This window comes from Ranitomeya imitator, chromosome 6 (assembly GCF_032444005.1).
Source record: "Ranitomeya imitator isolate aRanImi1 chromosome 6, aRanImi1.pri, whole genome shotgun sequence".
Classification (NCBI taxonomy): domain Eukaryota; kingdom Metazoa; phylum Chordata; class Amphibia; order Anura; family Dendrobatidae; genus Ranitomeya; species Ranitomeya imitator.
The window spans coordinates 30108658-30130470 of NC_091287.1; the positions used below are offsets into that span (position 1 = coordinate 30108658).

Genomic DNA, 21813 nt, shown 5'->3' on the forward strand with positions numbered 1-21813 from the left:
GCCTCCATCCCATGTAATATACGAGAGGCCTCCATCCCGTGTAATATACAAGAGGCCTCCATCCCGTGTAATATACATGAGGCCTCCATCCCGTGTAATATACAAGAGGCCTCCATCCTGTGTAATATAGGAGAAGCCTCCATCCCGTGTAATATAGGAGAGGCCTCCATCCCATGTAATATACGAGAGGCCTCAGTCCCGTGTAATATACGAGAGGCCTCCGTCCCGTGTAATATAGGAGAGGCCTCCATCCCGTGTAATATACGAGAAGCCTCCATCCCATGTAAAATAGGAGAAGCCTCCATCCCGTGTAATATACGAGAGGCCTCCATCCCATGTAAAATAGGAGAAGCCTCCATCCCGTGTAATATACGAGAAGCCTCCATCCCATGTAAAATAGGAGAAGCCTCCATCCCGTGTAATATAGGAGAAGCCTCCATCCCATGTAATATAGGAGAAGCCTCCATCCCATGTAATATACGAGAGGCCTCCATCCCGTGTAATATAGGAGAGGCCTCCATCCCGTGTAATATAGGAGAAGCCTCCATCCCATGTAATATAGGAGAAGCCTCCATCCCATGTAATATAGGAGAGGCCTCCATCCCGTGTAATATAGGAGAGGCCTCCATCCCATGTAATATAGGAGAGGCCTCCATCCCATGTAATATAGGAGAGGCCTCCATCCCATGTAATATACGAGAGGCCTCCATCCCGTGTAATATACAAGACGCCTCCATCCCGTGTAATATACATGAGGCCTCCATCCCGTGTAATATACAAGAGGCCTCCATCCTGTGTAATATAGGAGAAGCCTCCATCCCATGTAATATACGAGAGGCCTCCAGCCCTTGTAATATAGGAGAAGCCTCCATCCCATGTAATATAGGAGAAGCCTCCATCCCATGTAATATACGAGAGGCCTCCATCCCGTGTAATATACGAGAGGCCTCCAGCCCTTGTAATAATCTTACCCGTAGAATGTAAGTCCACAAGGACAGGGTCCTCTCCCCTCTGTATCCGTCTGTCATCATAAATTTGTTTACTGTAAATGATATCTATAACTTTGTATGTAACCCCTTCTCATGTACAGCACCATGGAATTAATGGTGCTATATAAATAAATAAATAATAATAATAATAATCTAGTTGCCGCCTTTGAACTGACATTAATTTGTGAATATCATTTTTAAAATGTGGAGCCCAAAACTGGATCCCGTATTCTAGATGTGGAATCACAAGTGATTTATAAAGGGGAAATAATATGTTTATATCACGGGATTTTTTCTTTTTTTTTTTTATACAAACTAAAATTTTGTTTGCTTTTGCAGCTGCTGCCTGACATTGAGTGCTGCTGCTCAACTTTACTCATAGCCAGAATCCCCCGTCCTTCTCCTGTTCTGTAGTCCTGAATATTCTCCCATCTAATGTATATACAGCTATAGGATTACTCCGTCCCAGGTGCATCACTCTATATTAAACCTCATTTGCCAAGTGGTCGGAGTTACTGGTTAGATTGATAGAGCTAAATACAATACAATAATCCTGAAGGAAAACCTGTTAAGAGGCTGCAAAAGCCTTGACACTGGCATGGAGGTTCATCTTCCAGCAGGACAACGAACGTAAACATCCTGCCAGGTCTACAATGAAGGCTTTAGATCAGAGCACTTTCATGTGTGTCAACGGCCCAGTCACCATCCATACTGGAATCCCACTAAGAATCTGGACTAGACACGAAAATTCCTATTCACAGGCACATGGTGTGTGCCATCTTATTTTTTTCAATAGGAGTTGAGCTGCTGTAGCAAGGAACGACCACTGTACAGTGTGTGGCGCTGTGGAGCTCTGGCTCTGTTCACTTTATTCTTATGGCCATTGCTAAAACCAGCAGATTTGTGGGGGGCTGTCATCTGATATCAATAAAATATCTTACAATTAGGTTATCAATATGTTAAACCTCCTTTAATCATCTCTTGGATGTAAATATGGCAGAGTATCTCCAGAATCCCAGGATCCCCACATGTGAATGCTATAGAATAAAGTTCTGGCTCATAAAACTGTAGGTTGACGTGGAACATTTCCGGGCAATGTGTCATCAGAGAATAAGTTGGCAGAATATAAATGAGACGTGAGAACAGAGAAGTCAACAGATAAGCCACTTTCTGGGAAACTATAGGTAGCCCTCTCATGTGGCCTCCAGCATCGTCGGCGTATCGATATCCCGTTATTTAGGAGTCACCATTAATCATGTGGTGGTGAGCGGGAGGCGAGACAACGAAAAACAATGCGGCACAGACCTGAGCACAAGCCTCTCCTGTTACCTGAGGTTAATAATCAGCTTAGTACGGAGATGACGTGAGGGATTAATATGTCACTCGTCGGACACAGGAGAAGTTGGGTTTAGTTGCTCGTAGCTTCTCATGGATTCTTTCCTTGCAATTGACATCAGCCCTCCATGCTCTAACTTTCTGGAGGGCTCACAGCAGCCAATCTGAACAGGCAGAGCTGCAGTATAAAAAAATGAAGGAAGAAAACTGCCATCACCCCAAAACTAGACCAAAAATGGTCATTCGCGATGGTGGACTTCGGACAACCAAAAATGGGATCTGTCTGGTTGGATTATTCTTCAGTGGTCAGATGAACAACAACCGAATGGATTTGGCCAATCTTTTACCACTTTGGCCAATGTTTTTTTTTTTGTAAACCTTCTTATTGATCTGCAAGTTTTGTCTGACATGTTGATGGACAGGTCTATATCCAATGGACAGTTGACCGGAGGCATTGTGGATGACTCTAGTCTTGGGTGTATGACCAGATCTAGACAATAGATACCAGAAATGAGATTCTAGACAACCACCGATTCCACTAGACCAGTGTTTCCCAAACTCCAGTCCTCACGGTCTCCTAACAGGTCTTGTTTTCGGGATTTCCATAGTGTTGCACAGGTGATAGAATTCTCAATGCCTTGATGATATTTCCACCACCTTTGTAATACTAAGGAAATCCTGAAAATATGCTGTGTTGGGGGCCGTGAGGATTGGGGTTTGGGAAACTCACCCTAGACAATGCAGTTAGGTTGGAGTCATGAATGGTTGCTATATCTTATGGAGTAGAGCTAAAATGGCCAAGACTGAAACAATATTTTGCAAGTAGAGCCTTCACAAAAAGAAGCCATGTACTTTATAAAGTCATCCATTTAGGTAGGTATTTCATCCAGAAGTATTTACCCCTTTCACACTGGATTGGTGGGGGATCCAATTGTTACGATCAACAACTAGAGTAGAGCAAAATTATTTCCAGAACCCTAGTCCAGAAGCCACGTCAGTCGTCCATGACTGCTGGACCAGATCCTTGTGTATCTCCAACTTACTACCGACCTTCCCGGGACCTCTTCTGATAAGTAGCTCCCATAACATCATCCTGTTACACACATGATGTCACACTACCAACCAGAAGAGGCACCGGGAGTGCCGGCAGGTAGTAGGAGATACACAAGGCTCTTGGCATCCATGATCTACTGATGGTCGTTTTGCCAATCACCAGAATAAGGGACCCTGTTCAGGCAAACAATGGGAGTCTCAGAGGTCGGACCCCTGATAATGCAGTTGATAATTAGTAAAGGCTTGTGGGTAGCATACCCTTTTTGATACTGTCTGTATTCATTAGAGAATATGGCACATATCTCTTGAGTTTCCACATTTTTTAGAACTGACCGGGTGTCTTCATGGGGAGACATATGAGTGACTTGTTTTTGTGAGGGGGTCCGTCGCTTGTGTTTGCAAGAAGACACATCCAGTCGGCCTGGCATCCATTGGTGATCCACATCTTGCCTCCATTGATAATATAATCATCCCCCTTTTTTACAGCCTTGGTTTTAATACCTGTAAAAAAAAATTGGCATCAGATTATCCCTTATAGACTTGTGACATGCTGCGGCAAAGAGTGTTTCCAGCCGATACATAATTATGGCTCTCCTCTGCAACTGTGTCCAGTACAGACAATGCTCTGTGAGCTAAATACAGCGCGGTGCTCAGCCTGGTCTTATTGACGGTGACTCATGGGAAAAAAGAATGAAAATCTCTCCTGGAAGGAAAGAAATTTGACTTTATCATCTATCGGAGATAGCTACCTTGTAAGTCAAAGTCCAATCAAGCGCATCTAGCATTTGACCAACCAAATTCTGCTCTGCACTGATGAGAGGCAAGTAACCCGAAACAGGTGTCTGCAGATGGGTGTTTGTCTCAGCTAATATCCCGGGTCATATTGCTCGGCACATTAGAGACTATCCGACCAACCCAAGACAAGCAACCCACACCTCGAGACTTCATTAAAGCTTCACAGAGGGAACAACTTTCTCATGTACTTTATGCTTCGATTCTTCACCGCATTCTAGATGTTAGTTTGCTATCAGTGAATGAGAACATTCTTGTTTCCTTCAGGACGCAGTAAACCTGTATAAAGCGAGTTCTGTTCTCAGCAGAGAAATTAATATACTTGTATCCAGTCTGGACAATGCCCTGCGAGTTAGATTCACGTCTTTCAAATTTCACATCTGTAAAATGACAGGCACCATGATGGAACTCATCAGACACATTCTCAGGATCGGTGGGAATCTCGGAGGTGATGAGTACGTTGTGGCATAGTCTAATCTAGATACACAAAGCATTGTCTAGGCTGGATACATAGAGCATTGTCTAGGCTGGATACACAGAGCATGGTCTAGGCTGGATACACAGAGCATTGTCTAGGCTGGATACACAGAGCATTGTCTAGGCTGGACACACAGCATTGTCTAGGCTGGATACACAGAGCATTGTCTAGGCTGGATACACAGAGCATTGTCTAGGCTGGATACACAGAGCATTGTCTAGGCTGGATACACAGAGCATTGTCTAGGCTGGATACACAGAGCATTGTCTAGGCTGGATACACGGAGCATTGTCTAGGCTGGATACACAGAGCATTGTCTAGGCTGGATACACAGAGCATTGTCTAGGCTGGATACACAGAGCATTGTCTAGGCTGGATACACAGAGCATTGTCTAGGCTGGATACACAGAGCATTGTCTAGGCTAGATACACATAGCATTGTCTAGGCTGGATACACAGAGCATTGTCTAGGCTGGACGCACAGAGCATTGTCTAGGCTGGACACACAGAGCATTGTCAAATCTGGGTGCACAGAGCATTGTCTAGGCTGGATTTACAAAGCATTTCCTAGACTGGATACACAGAACATTACCCAGGATACACAATCTGACCTCATTACCTACTTGCTACATCAGATCCTGCTCCAGTCTCACTAACTCCCAGACAGGCAACTAAATCTCCAGCTATAGTTGGTGCCAAGAACCGACGCTTCAATTCATCGCTGCCAAACCTGGAAACAAGAGGAACAGAATCAGCTTCTACCCTATAACGACATAGCATTATATATATATATATATATATATATATATATATATATATATATTAGTAACAGTGTGAACCTAAATGCCTCAAAAGAAGATTCTCACATAACACTGGCCTTAAATATTAATAAAGTCATGAGGAAAATTGCAATTCTAGCAATAAAGCTCAATGGTTTCCCTGTTTGTCTATAACCAATTGATAAATAATATTTTTTGTATATTTATAGTTTTTATGGTCCAGCGATGCGCTAATCTCTGCACGAGTCGCGTGATGCCCCTGCTTAGTGATTTCCCACCATCCAAAAAAAACGTACAGACCAATAACCCTCCACCCCCTGCAGTTAATTATCAGCGCCCTTGGATTTTTATTTTATTTTGGGGGGGGATAAGCAAAAAACAGGAACAAAGTAATTTTCACTTACTCGGCAGTGGCAGTGGTTTTATGCAAATTAAATTGCGTATTTGACCTTTAAAATGAGTGAAGGGACGGAGAACGTCTAAATAAGAGGATGAGACTTGTCAGCTCTTTTCCAGGGAGCAGCCTGACAGCGCTGGAGATTACCGGGGCCGTCATCCCGTGGACCCGCACCCAACAGCTTCAATTTATTTTCACATTTTCAGATTCTTTGTGGCTCAGGAATTAACCGGTCACCCAAAAAAGGGCAGAAATGTTTCCCTCCGACGTCTCCGAGACGATTAACAAGGCGGAAGTGTTCTGTCTCTGAGATTCTAGGAAATAGCACCGAAAGGAAACATCCCAGGAAAGTGGTGACATTCTACAGAATAGGGGGCTCCAGACTGCTGTAATAGGGGGCTCCAGACTACACTACACCATCTTGATTTTTCCAAAGCGTTTGATACCGTGCCACACAAGAGGTTGGTACACACGATGAGAATGCTGGGTCTGGGGGAAAATGTGTATAAATGGGTAAGTAACTGGCTGAGGGTGGTTATAAATGGTATATTCTCTAACTGGGTCGCTGTGACCAGTGGGGACCGCAGGGGTCGGTGTTGGGACCTGTTCTCTTCGATCTGGTAGAAGGTTTGTAAAATATCGATATTTACAGATGATACAAAACTATGTAAAGCAGTCAATACGAGGATAGTATTCTGCTACAGATGGATCTGGATAAGTTGGAAACTTGGACCGAGAGGCGGCAGGTGCGGTTTAACAATGATAAATGTACGGTTATACACATGAGAAGAAGGAATCACTATCACCATTACACACTGAACGGGAAACCACTGGGTAAATCTGACAGGGAGAAGGACTTGGGGATCCTAGTTAATGATAAACTTACCTGGAGCAGCCAGTGCCAGGCAGCAGCTGCCAAGGCAAACAGGATCATGGGGTGCATTATAAGAGGTCTGGATACACATGATGAGAGCATTATACTGCCTCTGTGCAAACCCCTGGTTAGACCGCAAATGGTGTACTGTGTACAGTTTTGGGCACCGGTCCTCAGGAAGGATATAATGGAACTAGAGCGAGTACAAAGGAGGGCAACAAAATTAATAAAGGGGATGGAGGAACTACAATACCCAGAGAGATTAGCAAAATTAGGATTATTTAGTCTAGAAAAAAAAGAAGACTGAGGGGCGATCTAATAACCACGTATAAGTATATAAGGGGACAATACAAATATCTCGCTGAGGATCTGTTTATATCAAGGAAGGTGACGGGCACATGAGGGCATTCTCTGCGTCTGGAGGAGAGAAGGTTTTTCCACCAACATAGAAGAGGATTCTTTACTGTTAGGGCAGTGAGAATCTGGAATTCCTTGTCTGAGGAGGTGGTGATGGCGAACTCAGTCGAGGGGTTCAAGAGAGGCCTGGATGTCTTCCTGGAGCACAACAATATTGTATCAGACTGCTGTTATAGGGGGCTATAGACTACACATCCAGACTGCTGTTATAGGGGGTTCCAGACTGCTGCTATAGGGAGTCTCCAGACTGCTGTTGTAGGGGGCTCCAGACTGCTGTTGTAGGGGGCTCCAGACTACACATCCAGACTGCTGTTGTAGGGGGCTCCAGACTACACATCCAGACTGCTGTTATAGGGGGCTCCAGACTACACAACATACCAAGTAATAGGATTTGTTTAGAATTATTTTAGAAATGGATGAAACATATGTGCAGAGTTTTGAGGAGTCTTCTCAGCTCCAGCAAAGAGGAATGAAGCAATCTCTTTAATGAAGCCAAACAATCATTTTATGTACACCATTAGTCACTTGGCTCTTTAGGCGGCCGGCTTTATAGAATATTATTACTGGTACGAGGGGCATTTTCAGATACCAGCAGCCTGGCATAATTCCTAAACCACAGACTTGATTAATTTCCTTGGGAACCCGAGAGCCAGAGCTGATATATGAGCAGCCACTGCAATGGCTTCGATAATTCAATAAATGAGACAAATAAAAGTCTTGGTGGATAGCGCCACTTCTCTACAAACTCGGGATGTGGAATATGATTTACAATTTCTAGAATGGTTCGTAGTCATGTGGTTTCTGGTGGTCAGTAATGTAATCAGAGATCATGGTGGCCACATGAAACCAATGTTCATACTAGATGGTGGCTCGATTCTAACGCATCGGGTATTCTAGAATATGTATGTAGTTTATTTATGATGATTTCAGAATAATGCAATGAATACACAGGATTCGGCCGGCTGGGCGCGACCAATTAGCGAAGCGTGGTTCAAATCCCGCGCCAATTCACGGCCGGTCTTAGTCTGTCGCTGATTTTTCGTAGCCGGCCAGGCGCGACTAATCAGTGAAGCCAGGGCCAGCTCCAGGTTTTTGAGGGCCCCGGACGAAAGAGTCTCACAGCCCACGTAGCATATAACAGCCCACGTAGTATATAGCACAGCCACGTAGTATATAACACAGCCACGTAGTATATAACACAGCTACGTAGTATATAATACAGCCACGTAGTATATTGCATAGCTACGTAGTATATTGCACAGCTACGTAGTATATAGCACAGCCCACGTAGTATATAGCATAGCTCACATAGTATATAGCACAGCCCACGCAGTATATAACACAGCCCACGTAGTATATAACAGCTCACGTAGTATATAACACAGCTATGTAGTATATAGCACAGCCACGTAGTATATAGCACAGCCACGTAGTATATAGCACAGCTTACGTAGTATATAGCACAGCTTATGTAGTATATAACACAGTCCACCCAATATATAACACAGCCCACACAGCATATAACACAGCCACATAGTATATAGCACAGCCACGTAGTATATTGCACAGCTACGTAGTATATAGCACAGCCATAGTATATAACACAGCCCACGCAGTATATAACAGCCCACACAGTATATAACAGCCCACGTAGTATATTGCACAGCCCACGCTGTATATAACACAGCCCACGTAGTATATAACACAGCGATGTAGGATATAACACAGCCCATGCAATATATAACACAGGCCACGCAGTATATAACACAGCCACGTAGTATATAACACAGCCACGTAGTATATAACACAGCCCACGTAGTATATAGCAATGTGGGCACCATATCCCTGTTAAAAAAACAATTAAAATAAAAAATAGTTATATACTCACCATCCGGTGGCCCCGGATCCAGACCAAGCATTTAGCGATGCTCCTCGCGACGCTCCGTTCCCAGTAATGCCTTGCTGCAATAACCCGTGATGATGTAGCGGTCTCGCGAGACCGCTACGTGATCATCTCGCGAGACCGCTACGTGATCTTGAGTCATTGCCACAATGCATTCTTGGGACCGGAGCGTCACGAGGAGCGGGCAAGGCTGCCGCGGACGACGGCATAGGCAGCATCAATAGTAAAAAGTGAAAAGGTGTTTACATTCCACCCAAATATTGCTGATTGGTTGCGGCCCGCTGGGCGCGACCAATCAGCAACACGGGATTTCTGCGACAGACGGAAGTTACAGACAAACAGACTGAAGTACCCCTTAGACAATTATATATATAGAAGTTTTCTTCATGGGCAGAAGTATCGAGTGGCCACTGATATACACATTCATTGTGGCCATGAGCACCAGCCAGTTACCAAGGATATAACCAATGCTCTTGGTGGGCACAGATACCTTGTGGTCAGTTATCTAATCAGTGTTCTTGGTGGACAGAAGTACGTGGTCATTAATTACATAATCAGAGCCCCTGGCAGCCGGATTAGCATGGTGCTCAACAATAAAATCAGTGCTCCTGGTATCCAGAGGTGCATGGTGGTTAACGATATAGTCAGAGCCCCTGGTAGCTGGAGGTGCATGGTGGTTGACGATATAATCAGTGTCACTGGCAGCCGGAGGAGCATGGTGGTCAATAATAAATTTAGTGCTGTTTGTACCTGGTGTTTAACGATGTAATCAATGTTCACGTGGCCATGAGTACCATCAGTGGTCAACAATATAATCGGTGCTCATGATGAGCAAATATTTCTGGTGGTCAAAAGTACATTATGGTCAACAATATTCTCCTGGTAGCTGGAGATGCCTGGTGGTCAATGATAAATATAGTGTTCTTGGTATTTGTCAGTCCCTGGGGGGTCAGTAATATGATCAGCGTTCTTGGAGGCCTGTAATTTGTCTTCTTGATAGCCAGAGCTACTTAGAGATCAGATTATGGAAGATAAACATTGTAGTTGTTTTCTATGAACACTCATTTCCTTATGGTTACTGGATATGATAATCGTTACAGCAATGAACCATAGGTATTGGCATGCAGAAAATTCATAAATCTACGCAATAATCTACATTTGTCGCACTGCTACAGGTACAAGGAATGTAGGTCCAATATTTTTGGGCAACTGGTGGTCAGTGGTGAATACATGACTTAGTACCGATACAATGTGATCCTTGATGTCGAGTCATCCTAGCATATCATCTTTAGTAATCCAGTAGGTGATCATCCCTGGTGGTCTAATGAAGCCACATCACAACCTAATGCCTCCTTTTTCTTCTGTGAACCCTTTGCATCTTATACATTTCCACAATTCCAACTGATAAAGGAATCATCATCAGCTGTAGAGTGGTAAACTAAAGGTACCGTCACATTTAGCGACGCTGCAGCGATCTAGACAACGATCCCGATCGCTGCAGCGTCGCTGTGTGGTCGCTGGAGAGCTGTCACACAGACAGCTCTCCAGCGACCAACGATGCCGAAGTCCCCTGGTAACCAGGGTAAACATCGGGTTACTAAGCGCAGGGCCGCGCTTAGTAACCCGATGTTTACCCTGGTTACCAGCGTAAACATAAAAAAAAAAAAAAAACACTACATACTTACATTCCGGTGTCTGTCCTCCGGCGCTGTGCTTCTCTGCACTGACTGTGAGCACCAGCCGGAAAGCACAGCGGTGATGTCACCGCTGTGCTTTCCGGCCGGCGCTTACACAGTGCAGAGAAGCACAGCGCCGGGGGACAGACACTGGAATGTAAGTATGTAGTGTTTTTTTTTTATGTTTACGCTGGTAATCGGCGTCACACACGTCGGATCGCTAGCGATATCGTTCAGTGTGAAGGTACCTTAACCCATTACATCAGAATGGATCCTTCATGGACTTTGCCTTCTAAACTATAATCCAGTGTATAATGGTATTGTCTTCAAGCCACCAACACAGTTCTACATGTTCACTTTCATGGTTGCTTGACCTGGGTTTCACTAGAATAAAGGACCAAGTTAAGGTTGCAAACATTAATTAGACATTTTTGTAAACCAAACTGTCTACTGTCAAGATAATACTTGTAGTAGATGAGAATGTGGAGGCTGGCCTCCTTTAATGCGGTGATATAGTAAGACATTACCTGGTGAGAGCTGGTGTAGCCATGTCCGCCTGAACTCCTATGGCCATGGGTATGCCACCGCAGTGAATATTCCCAAGTTCTTCGGCAATGGCAATGCTGTAGGAGAAGTCCAATCCCATACCACCATATTCTAATGTAGAAAAAACGCAAAACAGAACAGCCAGATGAACAAATTTGTAGAAAAAAAACAAAACAAACAAAATATTAAAGGGTGCAAACCATGACAAACATTTTTAGCCCTCAAAGTTCTATCCACGACAATTCAAAAGATATCCAGTCCACCCTATAGGCTTCATAAAGCATGCATGTATCCGAAATATTTACAACCTCCATATGTTTTGCATTTGGTTAATTGTTTGGTTTAGTTGAAGGTATTCTGCAGAAAAGCTGGCATGGAGGGGTGCTGAGTCTATCTTGTGGTTTGTATGAGATAAGGCCCCCCCACCTCGGTACACATTAGGCAAATATCGTCTGAATCTACCGATATTGACGGATTTGGCCGACATTCTAATGCTTGGACTCGCCAGGCCAACTGATGGTTGGGAGAAATGTCAATCACGTATGTCCACTTTCGCACTGCCAATTGCATTGTTCTGCCTGAGATAAGTGTTTCAATCGCTGGCTTTCTAATCCAGAACACAGGATTGGTCTGGCTTCTCTCTGCCTTTCTTCGCTGGACTGACAGGTTGGGATGAAGCCATTGGGGAAATGTCTTGGACTAGCCATCCAAGACGCATAGTCTTTTTCATTGTATGTTTTCTCGAAAAATTGCCACAGCATTTTAGAGTAAAACATATCTGGCTGCAAAACAGGAGCCAATATCTGATTCAAGCGGCCAGTGGTTTTGGGCACCCTGAATTTCCCGTCAGGTCTCTTTAATGTCCAGTTAAATAAATAAGGCAGCACACTGCTGCGCCAAAACATGCAAACATGAAAATTAAACTGCATTACTGCATTAGAAATATGAAAAAATGAGAGCGTTTAGTGCATAAATTGGCCAATTCATGTGTACCTAGTAGCCACATTAAGGCATCTCTCGTATACCAGGACCTAGACTTTCCTTTCCTCACTGAGAATAAACGTTTTCATCTGAATGGGAACCTACTGTGAATCTTCTTCTTAGACTAAAATCTCTCGCTCTCTCTCTGTGGAGGGGTAATGGTCCTGCTGCGATTAAAACACCTGTGGCTAAGAGGTGGAGTGCTCAGTCAGAAGGCTAATTTTGAAATTTTATTTTCCTTTTGGCGACATGGAACATTATGACAGCAGCTTATATTTCTTTCCCCATTGAAAACATATAAGCCCCTTCTGAGCCATGTATTCATGTGCATGGTGAAATCGGGAGAAATAGTGGCCACATCTATGTACGGCAGTGGCGTAAATTGAAGCTCATGGACCCCAATGTAAAATTGACAATAGGGCCCCAATTATTGCAAATTTTTACCAGTATTAGTCATTTCCTATAGGTCAAAGGGACTTTTTGAGTCCCTTAGGCTTCTATTCTAGTTACGTCCCTGATGTGCGGTGTATGGGCACCACCGAAAATTGGTGAATGGACCTCGTAAAAAGGCAAAGTGATGACCTTGGTGAGTTGTCTTCAAAATTTACTTAGTGTCTTGGGTCAATATTTTCGGGAAAAGTTTTATTTGGTCACCTTGCCTAAGTAGCTCCACTCCATGTGCTTTTTTTTGGCCTCCTACCTACTAGCGCCATTTTTTATTTTTGCAAATGATTAACAGTTATTACATGGTGCTTAGAGTTCCTATCTTGTATTCTTTAGTGTATTCTGATATCTTTTTGAAGCAGAACCTCCTGACAGAGAGCTCCCTTCTATTTGGTCTCTCCTGCTTTTTAGGAAACAAACAGTTTACAGCACTATTCTTTTACAAATAAAAACGGAAACCCAATGGAATCTTGTCACAAGACGACAGGATCCACCAGGATTTCCAGAACCTGTCTTTGATCTGATGACGATGTGTACAGAAGATTAGTTTTCCAGCCGTTATGGAGAAACATGGAGTGTAAGGTTGAAAGGCCTTGTGCAAGTCACCTTATACCGTATGAACGACTCCCAGGGCTACAGCTTGTCGATTTACACCTCGCGAAACTTATTTCCCCCCCTTGCCCATAGAAAAGAATAACTGAAATATACAAATACAAAACTTGCTTTGAGGGTGAATGGAAAGAGAAGGGGTCATGACATTTTTGGAGAAACCCTACAGTAAGGAAAATCTGAGTGTTAGGAGATAGGAGACTTTTTATTATTATTTCTAATCATCCGCTGGTACATAGGGGTCAGGTCAAACTGCCCTGGAGACCAGGTTCTTTTTTTTTCTGCTGGAATCAGCAATGCACCTACTGCCCTGAGCTCTGGACACGAATGAAGGTGACCAAGTCTGCACAAACGGGATATTTAATCAGCTATTTTTTAAAAAAAATTCAGCTCTCAAAAACCAAAAGTTTGCGATAAACTATCAGGAGACATTCGGTGATATATCCGTAGATATCGAGAGGTCTTGTAATTGAAATGATTGACAGTGGAGCTAATGGGATTAACCCTTCCGAGTCCAATTTACAGTTTCAGGGTAAGACAAAAACGACACTGCATCAGAACCGGTCACCCTGCATTTATAAAACTGGGGGGAAAGTGCATGCGTGAAATTTATCCATAGGCGCTAATTTTTATTTTTTTATTACTGCAGTTGTCGTTTTTAGCGCTTGGAGCGATACAGAATAAAAATAAGATACTATACAGTTTATGGTTTTTTTACATTTACCTTTTTATTTTAATTATTTTTCCTTTACTTACCGTAATTAATCTATCTATCTTCCAGGAGGTGGATACTTGGGGAAAATTGTTGCTTTTTAAGGGGTTCTTCAAAAATCAAAGTGTTCATCCACAGATAAGAGGATAACCTGCTGATTGCTTGAGATCCAACTATTTAGACACCCAGCAATCGTGGAAACAACCCTATACAGCCCCGTCTTGAATAGAGCGGACATGCGCATGTTCGACCCCAGGTCCATTCATTTTTTTATGGGACTGTTGGAAACACCGGAGCGCTGTACTCAGCTTTTTCATAATCCCATAGACAGTGAATGTCAAGGAGGTCAAGCTTGAGCACCTCCGCTCTATTAAAGATGGTGCTCTACAGAACCAGGTTGTCAGGATCCCAGAGCCCTATACTCCAGATCGCTGGGGGTCCCAGATACTTTACAAAGCTGGTGTTCAACTGCCAACTTATTGTCAGGACCCGGCTGGACACATGCATGTACAGCTGGCCAAGCGTGCATGCATTCTCAAAGAGGTGAAGGAAATAAGCTGCTGACCGACCTTAAAAACTAAATAATCAGGCATTTCGATTTCACAATGTCCGACTTTTCTTTCCCCTGCCATTGAGGGAGAGTCAGGTCACCATTAACATTAGATGGTTGGCCGATCCTGTTGAAGCTTTCAGCCCACATTCATCTGATGTGTATGTAATGTGTAATCTGTAGACTGGTTCGTCCTTGGCTGGGAGGCAGTTTGCTGTAAGAGAAACCTCCCTTTCTGCTGTTTTGTCTGCAACTGAGACCAAGCACGCCAAGGCTAGTCATACACATTAGGTGGCTGCTGGCCAAACCATCATTTGGTTGACAGTGGAGTTGGGTGGATCTATTCTTAGGACTCTGGTCCATTGGCCAGGATAGAAGGCTTTTGAATCTCTTACCTTACGGGATCTTTTTGATTCGTCGGGCTGGCACAAGATCATCTGTGCGTCATGCCGCAATGATGACGTCGATCCAGCCCGGTTAATCAAAAGCCGTATCAGGGATCCGAGAAGGAAAGAGCTTCACGATCCTCCCTTCCGGGAGACATAGACTGACCTTGCTGATGGATCGGAATCTCGTGAACCCATCTGCTCATTTCTAGCTGATAGGTATCTCTCTCACCTCCTCCACGTGAAAGAATAATCGGCCGAACACTCCTGTGTTTAGAGCCGGGGTCCCACCAAAATGGGGTAGCTCGGCCAACTTTTTCCAACATGTATGACGAACTTAAGACTGGAACCTATAGAACAGTGACTCCAAACTAGAGGGTCTCCCACTAGTAATGACCCATCTATGGGCCAGAACAGAGAGACACCTAACTGAATGGCCACCATGCAATACTTTATGGTCTTCCTTGCCAAAATCAGAAGGTATCTAGACCCAAACCCACAATGATTAGCTGACCATCATCGAGAAGGCATTGTCTAAAAGTTCTGAAACACTTTGAAAGAGCACTCGAAGACTGAAGGCAAAGTTCGGCATCCATTACCGAAGATAATCACAGCAGGCCTGGAGTAAATATTGAAAAGCCATAGATTTTCATAGATTTTTTTTATGTTAGCCTTTTTTTATTTTATCATTTTCATTTTTTTCGTCTAAGCTTTTCTTTAGAGTTTTTTTGAATGTACCACCCTTATACCATGTGTGTAGGATGTGGACACAGCGTGATGATATCTGATACTGTAGAATATACTTCTTTATGATGTAATATTCTTCTTTATGAAAGCTTTTGCCGCTGGGAAAACACAATGTCAGAATATAATCACAGAGCCTCCTCGAGATGTGCCGGAGATAAAGCAGCTGCTCGCATGCCGGTAAACGTCTTCGCTTGGCGTCTAATCCCATAGAAATGTATTTTAGAGCTTTCCTAACAGATGCACAATCAGCAATTCACAAACTTTGGATGAAAACAAGATCATTTTTCAATCACCTTCGAAAACAAACATTTCAGCGGATTGGGAAAAATGATTTACAAATGTCACCGAGCACAAACAGTGCGTGCCCTCGTAGGAACAGAAAAAGAAAACTATATATCAAGAGAAAAGTCATTTTGGTCTTCAGGCTGCAACATATTTTTCGCTTTTTGCTTCACCCTGGTCTGAAAGGTATTTTTTTGTCTGACGTCGCTCTGAAAAGTCTTGTTTTTTTGTTTGTTTTATGTGTATTTTTTATGATGTTTTGATACATAAAAATGTATCATTATTAGATCTCTGTTCAATTTTTATATATAAGAAAAAACAGTTTTAAAAGTCCTTGAAATTAGGTTTTAAAATTTAGTCTGACGGCCATAAAAAAAACAAAACGGGATTTATAAAAGGTGAAAATGTTTATGTTTTATTACTTTTACTAAAACAAAAAAAGGTTTAATTAGCAATAATTACGTTTATTCTTTATGTTTCATATTCAATTTTTTTTCTTAAAGGGGTTTAACCCAATGTAGTTTGTAAAGCGAGGATAAAGTGAATTCAGAATTATTAACAACCAGGATCAGTTTTCTCCAATTTCGGCCACTTTACCCCTTTCTCCCCTTGTAGCATAAAGGTTATAATTTTACAGTGATTGCAGCACATATCGGAGGTGAATGTGATAGACAACAACCACAACATAGAACTTAAACATTTTACCAAATGTATTTTCTATGGGAAGTACAAGAAGTCTATTTATATCTTACACGTCTTGTTTAAAGGGATCCTGCTCTGCCTGGTCCCTTTAAGAAGCAAAGAAGGGAACCTGGATCGAGATGCTTGTAAAAAAGGTCAGACAGTCACTAGCGGAAATCATCTACACTTTATACTTTTATTGAAACAGCATCAATCGTAATAATGTAATAATGATAATGTACTGACAGGGAAATTATTGCTAATTACCGTGAACATGAAAAATGACAAGTCAGTGTGCAGAGCATAAATCAGGAAAATCCACTGCTACAAAACACCAAACACTCGGCAGTTATGTAACTGAACCTTGTAATAAACACATTATATGTGTAGAATATATCTATTATCGATCCATGCATCAATCTATCTTTCTTTCTATCCATCCATCCGTCTTTCCATCATCTATTCATCCATCAATCTTTCTATCCATCCATCTTTTTAACTATCCATCCATATTTTATCCATCTATCTATCATCCATTATCTATATATTATCTATCTCTCTATCTCCTTATTTACCATCTATTATCTATCTATCTATCTATTATCTATCTCTATCTATCTATTATCTATTATCCATCTATCTATTCTATTATCTATCTATCTATCTATCTATTATCTATCTATCTATCTATCTATCTATCTATCTATCTATCTATCTATCTATTATCTATCTCTATCTATCTACAGTTAGGTCCATATATATTTGGACAGAGACAACATTTTTCTAATTTTGGTTATAGACATTACCACAATGAATTTTAAACAAAACAATTCTGATGCAGTTCAAGTTCAGACTTTCAGCTTTCATTTGAGGGTATCCACATTAAATTTGGATGAAGGGTCTAGGAGTTTCAGCTCCCTAACCCCTTTACCCCCAAGGGTGGTTTGCACGTTAATGACCGGGCCAATTTTTACAATTCTGACCACTGTCCCTTTATGAGGTTATAACTCTGGAACGCTTCAACGGATCCTGGTGATTCTGACATTGTTTTCTCGTGACATATTGTACTTCATGATAGTGGTAACATTTCTTTGATAGTACCTGCGTTTATTTGTGAAAAAAACGGAAATTTGGCGAAAATTTTGAAAATTTCGCAATTTTCAAACTTTGAATTTTTATGCAATTAAATCACAGAGATATGTCACACAAAATACTTAATAAGTAACATTTCCCACATGTCTCCTTTACATCAGCACAATTTTGGAACCAAATTTTTTTTTTGTTAGGGAGTTATAAGGGTTAAAAGTTGACCAGCAATTTCTCATTTTTACAACACCATTTTTTTTAGGGACCACGTCTCATTTGAAGTCATTTTGAGGGGTCTATATGATAGAAAATGCCCAAGTGTGACACCATTCTAAAAACTGCACCCCTCAAGGTGCTCAAAACCACATTCAAGAAGTTTATTAACCCTTCAGGTGTTTAATAGGAATTTTTGGAATGTTTAAATAAAAATGAACATTTAACTTTTTTACACAAAAAATTTACTTCAGCTCCAATTTGTTTTATTTTACCAAGGGTAACAGGAGAAAATGGACCCCAAAAGTTGTTGTCCAATTTGTCCTGAGTACGCTGATACCCCATATGTGGCAGTAAACCACTGTTTGGGCGCATGGAAGAGCTTGGAAGGGAAGGAGCGCCGTTTGACTTTTCAATGCAAAATTGACAGGAATTGAGATGGGACGCCATGTTGCGTTTGGAGAGCCACTGATGTGCCTAAACATTGAAACCCCCCACAAGTGACACCATTTTGGAAAGTAGACCCCCTAAGGATCTTATCTGGATGTGTGGTGAGCACTTTGACCCACCAAGGGCTTCACAGAAGTTTATAATGCAGAGCCATAGAAATAAAACAAAATTTTTTTCCCACAAAAATTATTTTTTAGCCCCCAGTTTTGTATTTTCCCTAGGGTAACAGGAGAAATTGGACCCCAAAAGTTGTTGTCCAATTTGTCCTGAGTACGCTGATACCCCATATGTGGGGGGGAACCACCGTTTGGGCGCATGGGAGGGCTCGGAAGGGAAGGAGCGCCATTTGGAATGCAGACTTAGATGGAATGGTCTGCAGGCGTCACATTGCGTTTGCAGAGCCCCTAATGTACCTAAACAGTAGAAACCCCCCACAAGTGACACCATTTTGGAAAGTAGACCCCCTAAGGAACTCATCTTGATGTGTTGTGAGAGCTTTGAACCCCCAAGTATTTCACTACAGTTTATAACGCAGAGCCGTGCAAATAAAAAATATTTTTTTTCCACAAAAATTATATTTTAGCCCCCAGTTTTGTATTTTTCCAAGGTTAGCAGGAGAAATTGGACCCTAAATGTTGTTGTCCAATTTGTCCTGAGTACGCCGATACCACATATGTGGGGGGGAACCACCCTTTGGGCGCATGGGAGGGCTCGGAAGGGAAGGAGCATCATTTGGAATGCAGACTTAGATGGATTGGTCTGCAGGCGTCACATTGCGTTTGCAGAGCCCCTAATGTACCTAAACAGTAGAAACCCCCCACAAGCAACCCCATATTGGAAACTAGACCCCTCAATGAACTTATCTAGATGTGTTGTGAAAACTTTGAACCCCCAAGTGTTTCACTACAGTTTATAACGCAGAGCCGTGAAAATAAAAAATCTTTTTGTTTTCCCACAAAAATTATTTTTTAGCCCCCAGTTTTGTATTTTCCCAAGGGTAACAGGAGAAATTGGTCCACAAAAGTTGTTGTCCAATTTGTCCTGAGTACGCTGATACCCCATATGTGAGGGTAAACCCCTGTTTGGGCACACAGGAGAGCTCGGAAGGGAAGGCGCACTGTTTTACTTTTTCAACGCAGAATTGGCTGGAATTGAGATCGGACGCCATGTCGTGTTTGGAGAGCCCCTGATGTGCCGAAACAGTGGAACCCCCCAATTATAACTGAAACCCTAATCCAAACACACCCCTAACCCTAATCCCAACAGTAACCCTAACCACACCTCTAACCCTGACACACCCCTAACCCTAATCCCAACCCTATTCCCAACTGTAAATGTAATCTAAACCCTAACCCTAACTTTAGCCCCAACCCTAACTGTAGCCCCAACCCTAACCCTAGTCCTAACCCTAGCCCTAACCCTAGCTCTAACCCTAGCCCTAACCCTAGCCCTAACACTAGCCCTAATCCTAGCCCTAACTCTAGCCCTAACCCTAGCCCTAACCCTAGCCCTAACCCTAGCCCTAGCCCTAACCCTAGCCCTAACCCTAGCCCTAACCCTAACCCTAACCCTAGCCCTAACCCTAGCCCTAGCCCTAACCCTAGCCCTAACCCTAGCCCTAACCCTAGCCCTAGCCCTAACCCTAGCCCTAATGGGAAAATGGAAATAAATACATTTTTTTTTATTTTTCCCTAACTAAGGGGGTGATGAAGGGGGGGTTTGATTTACTTTTATAGCGAGTTTTTTAGCGGATTTTTATGATTGGCAGCCGTCACACACTGAAAGACGCTTTTTATTGCAAAAAATATTTTTTGCAATACCACATTTTGAGAGCTATAATTTTTCCATATTTTGGTTCACAGAGTCATGTGAGGTCTTGTTTTTTGCGGGACGAGTTGACGTTTTTATTGAAAACATTTTCGGGCACGTGACATTTTTTGATCGCTTTTTATTCCGATTTTTGTGAGGAAGAATGACCAAAAACCAGCTATTCATGAATTTCTATTGGGGGAGGCGTTTATACCGTTCCGCGTTTGGTAAAATTGATAAATCAGTTTTATTCTTCGGTTCAGTACGATTACAGCGATACCTCATTTATATCATTTTTTTATGGTTTGGCGCTTTTATACGATAAAAACTATTTTACAGAAAAAATAATTATTTTTGCATCGCTTTATTCTCAGGACTATAACTTTTTTATTTTTTTGCTGATGATGCTGTGTGGTGGCTCGTTTTTTGCGGGACAATATGACGTTTTCAGCGGTACCATGGTTATTTATATCTGTCTTTTTGATCGCGTGTTATATTCCACTTTTTGTTCGGCGGTATGATAATAAAGCGTTGTTTTTTGCCTCGTTTTTTTTTTTTTTTTCTTACGGTGTTTACTGAAGGGGTTAACTAGTGGGACAGTTTTATAGGTCGGGTCGTTACGGACGCGGCGATACTAAATATGTGTACTTTTATTGGTTTTTTTTTTATTTAGATGAAGAAATGTATTTATGGGAATAATACAGTTAGGGCCAGAAATATTTGGACAGTGACACAATTTTCGCGAGTTGGGCTCTGCATGCCACCACATTGGATTTGAAATGAAACCTCTACAACAGAATTCAAGTGCAGATTGTAACGTTTAATTTGAAGGGTTGAACAAAAATATCTGATAGAAAATGTAGGAATTGTACACATTTCTTTACAAACACTCCACATTTTAGGAGGTCAAAAGTAATTGGACAAATAAACATAACCCAAACAAAATATTTTTATTTTCAATATTTTGTTGCAAATCCTTTGGAGGCAATCACTGCCTTAAGTCTGGAACCCATGGACATCACCAAACGCTGGGTTTCCTCCTTCTTAATGCTTTGCCAGGCCTTTACAGCCGCAGCCTTCAGGTCTTGCTTGTTTGTGGGTCTTTCCGTCTTAAGTCTGGATTTGAGCAAGTGAAATGCATGCTCAATTGGGTTTAGATCTGGAGATTGACTTGGCCATTGCAGAATGTTCCACTTTTTGGCACTCATGAACTCCTGGGTAGCTTTGGCTGTATGCTTGGGGTCATTGTCCATCTGTACTATGAAGCGCCGTCCAATCAACTTTGCAGCATTTGGCTGAATCTGGGCTGAAAGTATATCCCGGTACACTTCAGAATTCATCCGGCTACTCTTGTCTGCTCTTATGTCATCAATAAACACAAGTGACCCAGTGCCATTGAAAGCCATGCATGCCCATGCCATCACGTTGCCTCCACCATGTTTTACAGAGGATGTGGTGTGCCTTGGATCATGTGCCGTTCCCTTTCTTCTCCAAACTTTTTTCTTCCCATCATTCTGGTACAGGTTGATCTTTGTCTCATCTGTCCATAGAATACTTTTCCAGAACTGAGCTGGCTTCTTGAGGTGTTTTTCTGCAAATTTAACTCTGGCCTGTCTATTTTTGG

General features: G+C 42.3%; 1 protein-coding gene across 2 annotated transcripts in view; it reads right to left on the bottom strand.

Moving 5' to 3' along the window:
- LOC138641756 (probable acyl-CoA dehydrogenase 6) overlaps window positions 1-21813 on the bottom strand; it is a 72392-nt gene that overhangs the window by 20085 nt on the left and 30494 nt on the right. For both annotated transcript variants that reach the window (XM_069729388.1, XM_069729389.1), the window contains exons 4-6: window positions 11221-11350; window positions 5271-5377; window positions 3711-3878 (exon numbers count right to left, since the gene is read on the bottom strand). In XM_069729388.1, coding sequence (XP_069585489.1) covers window positions 3711-3878; window positions 5271-5377; window positions 11221-11350 — 405 coding nt within the window. The remainder of the gene's footprint in view (window positions 1-3710; window positions 3879-5270; window positions 5378-11220; window positions 11351-21813) is intronic.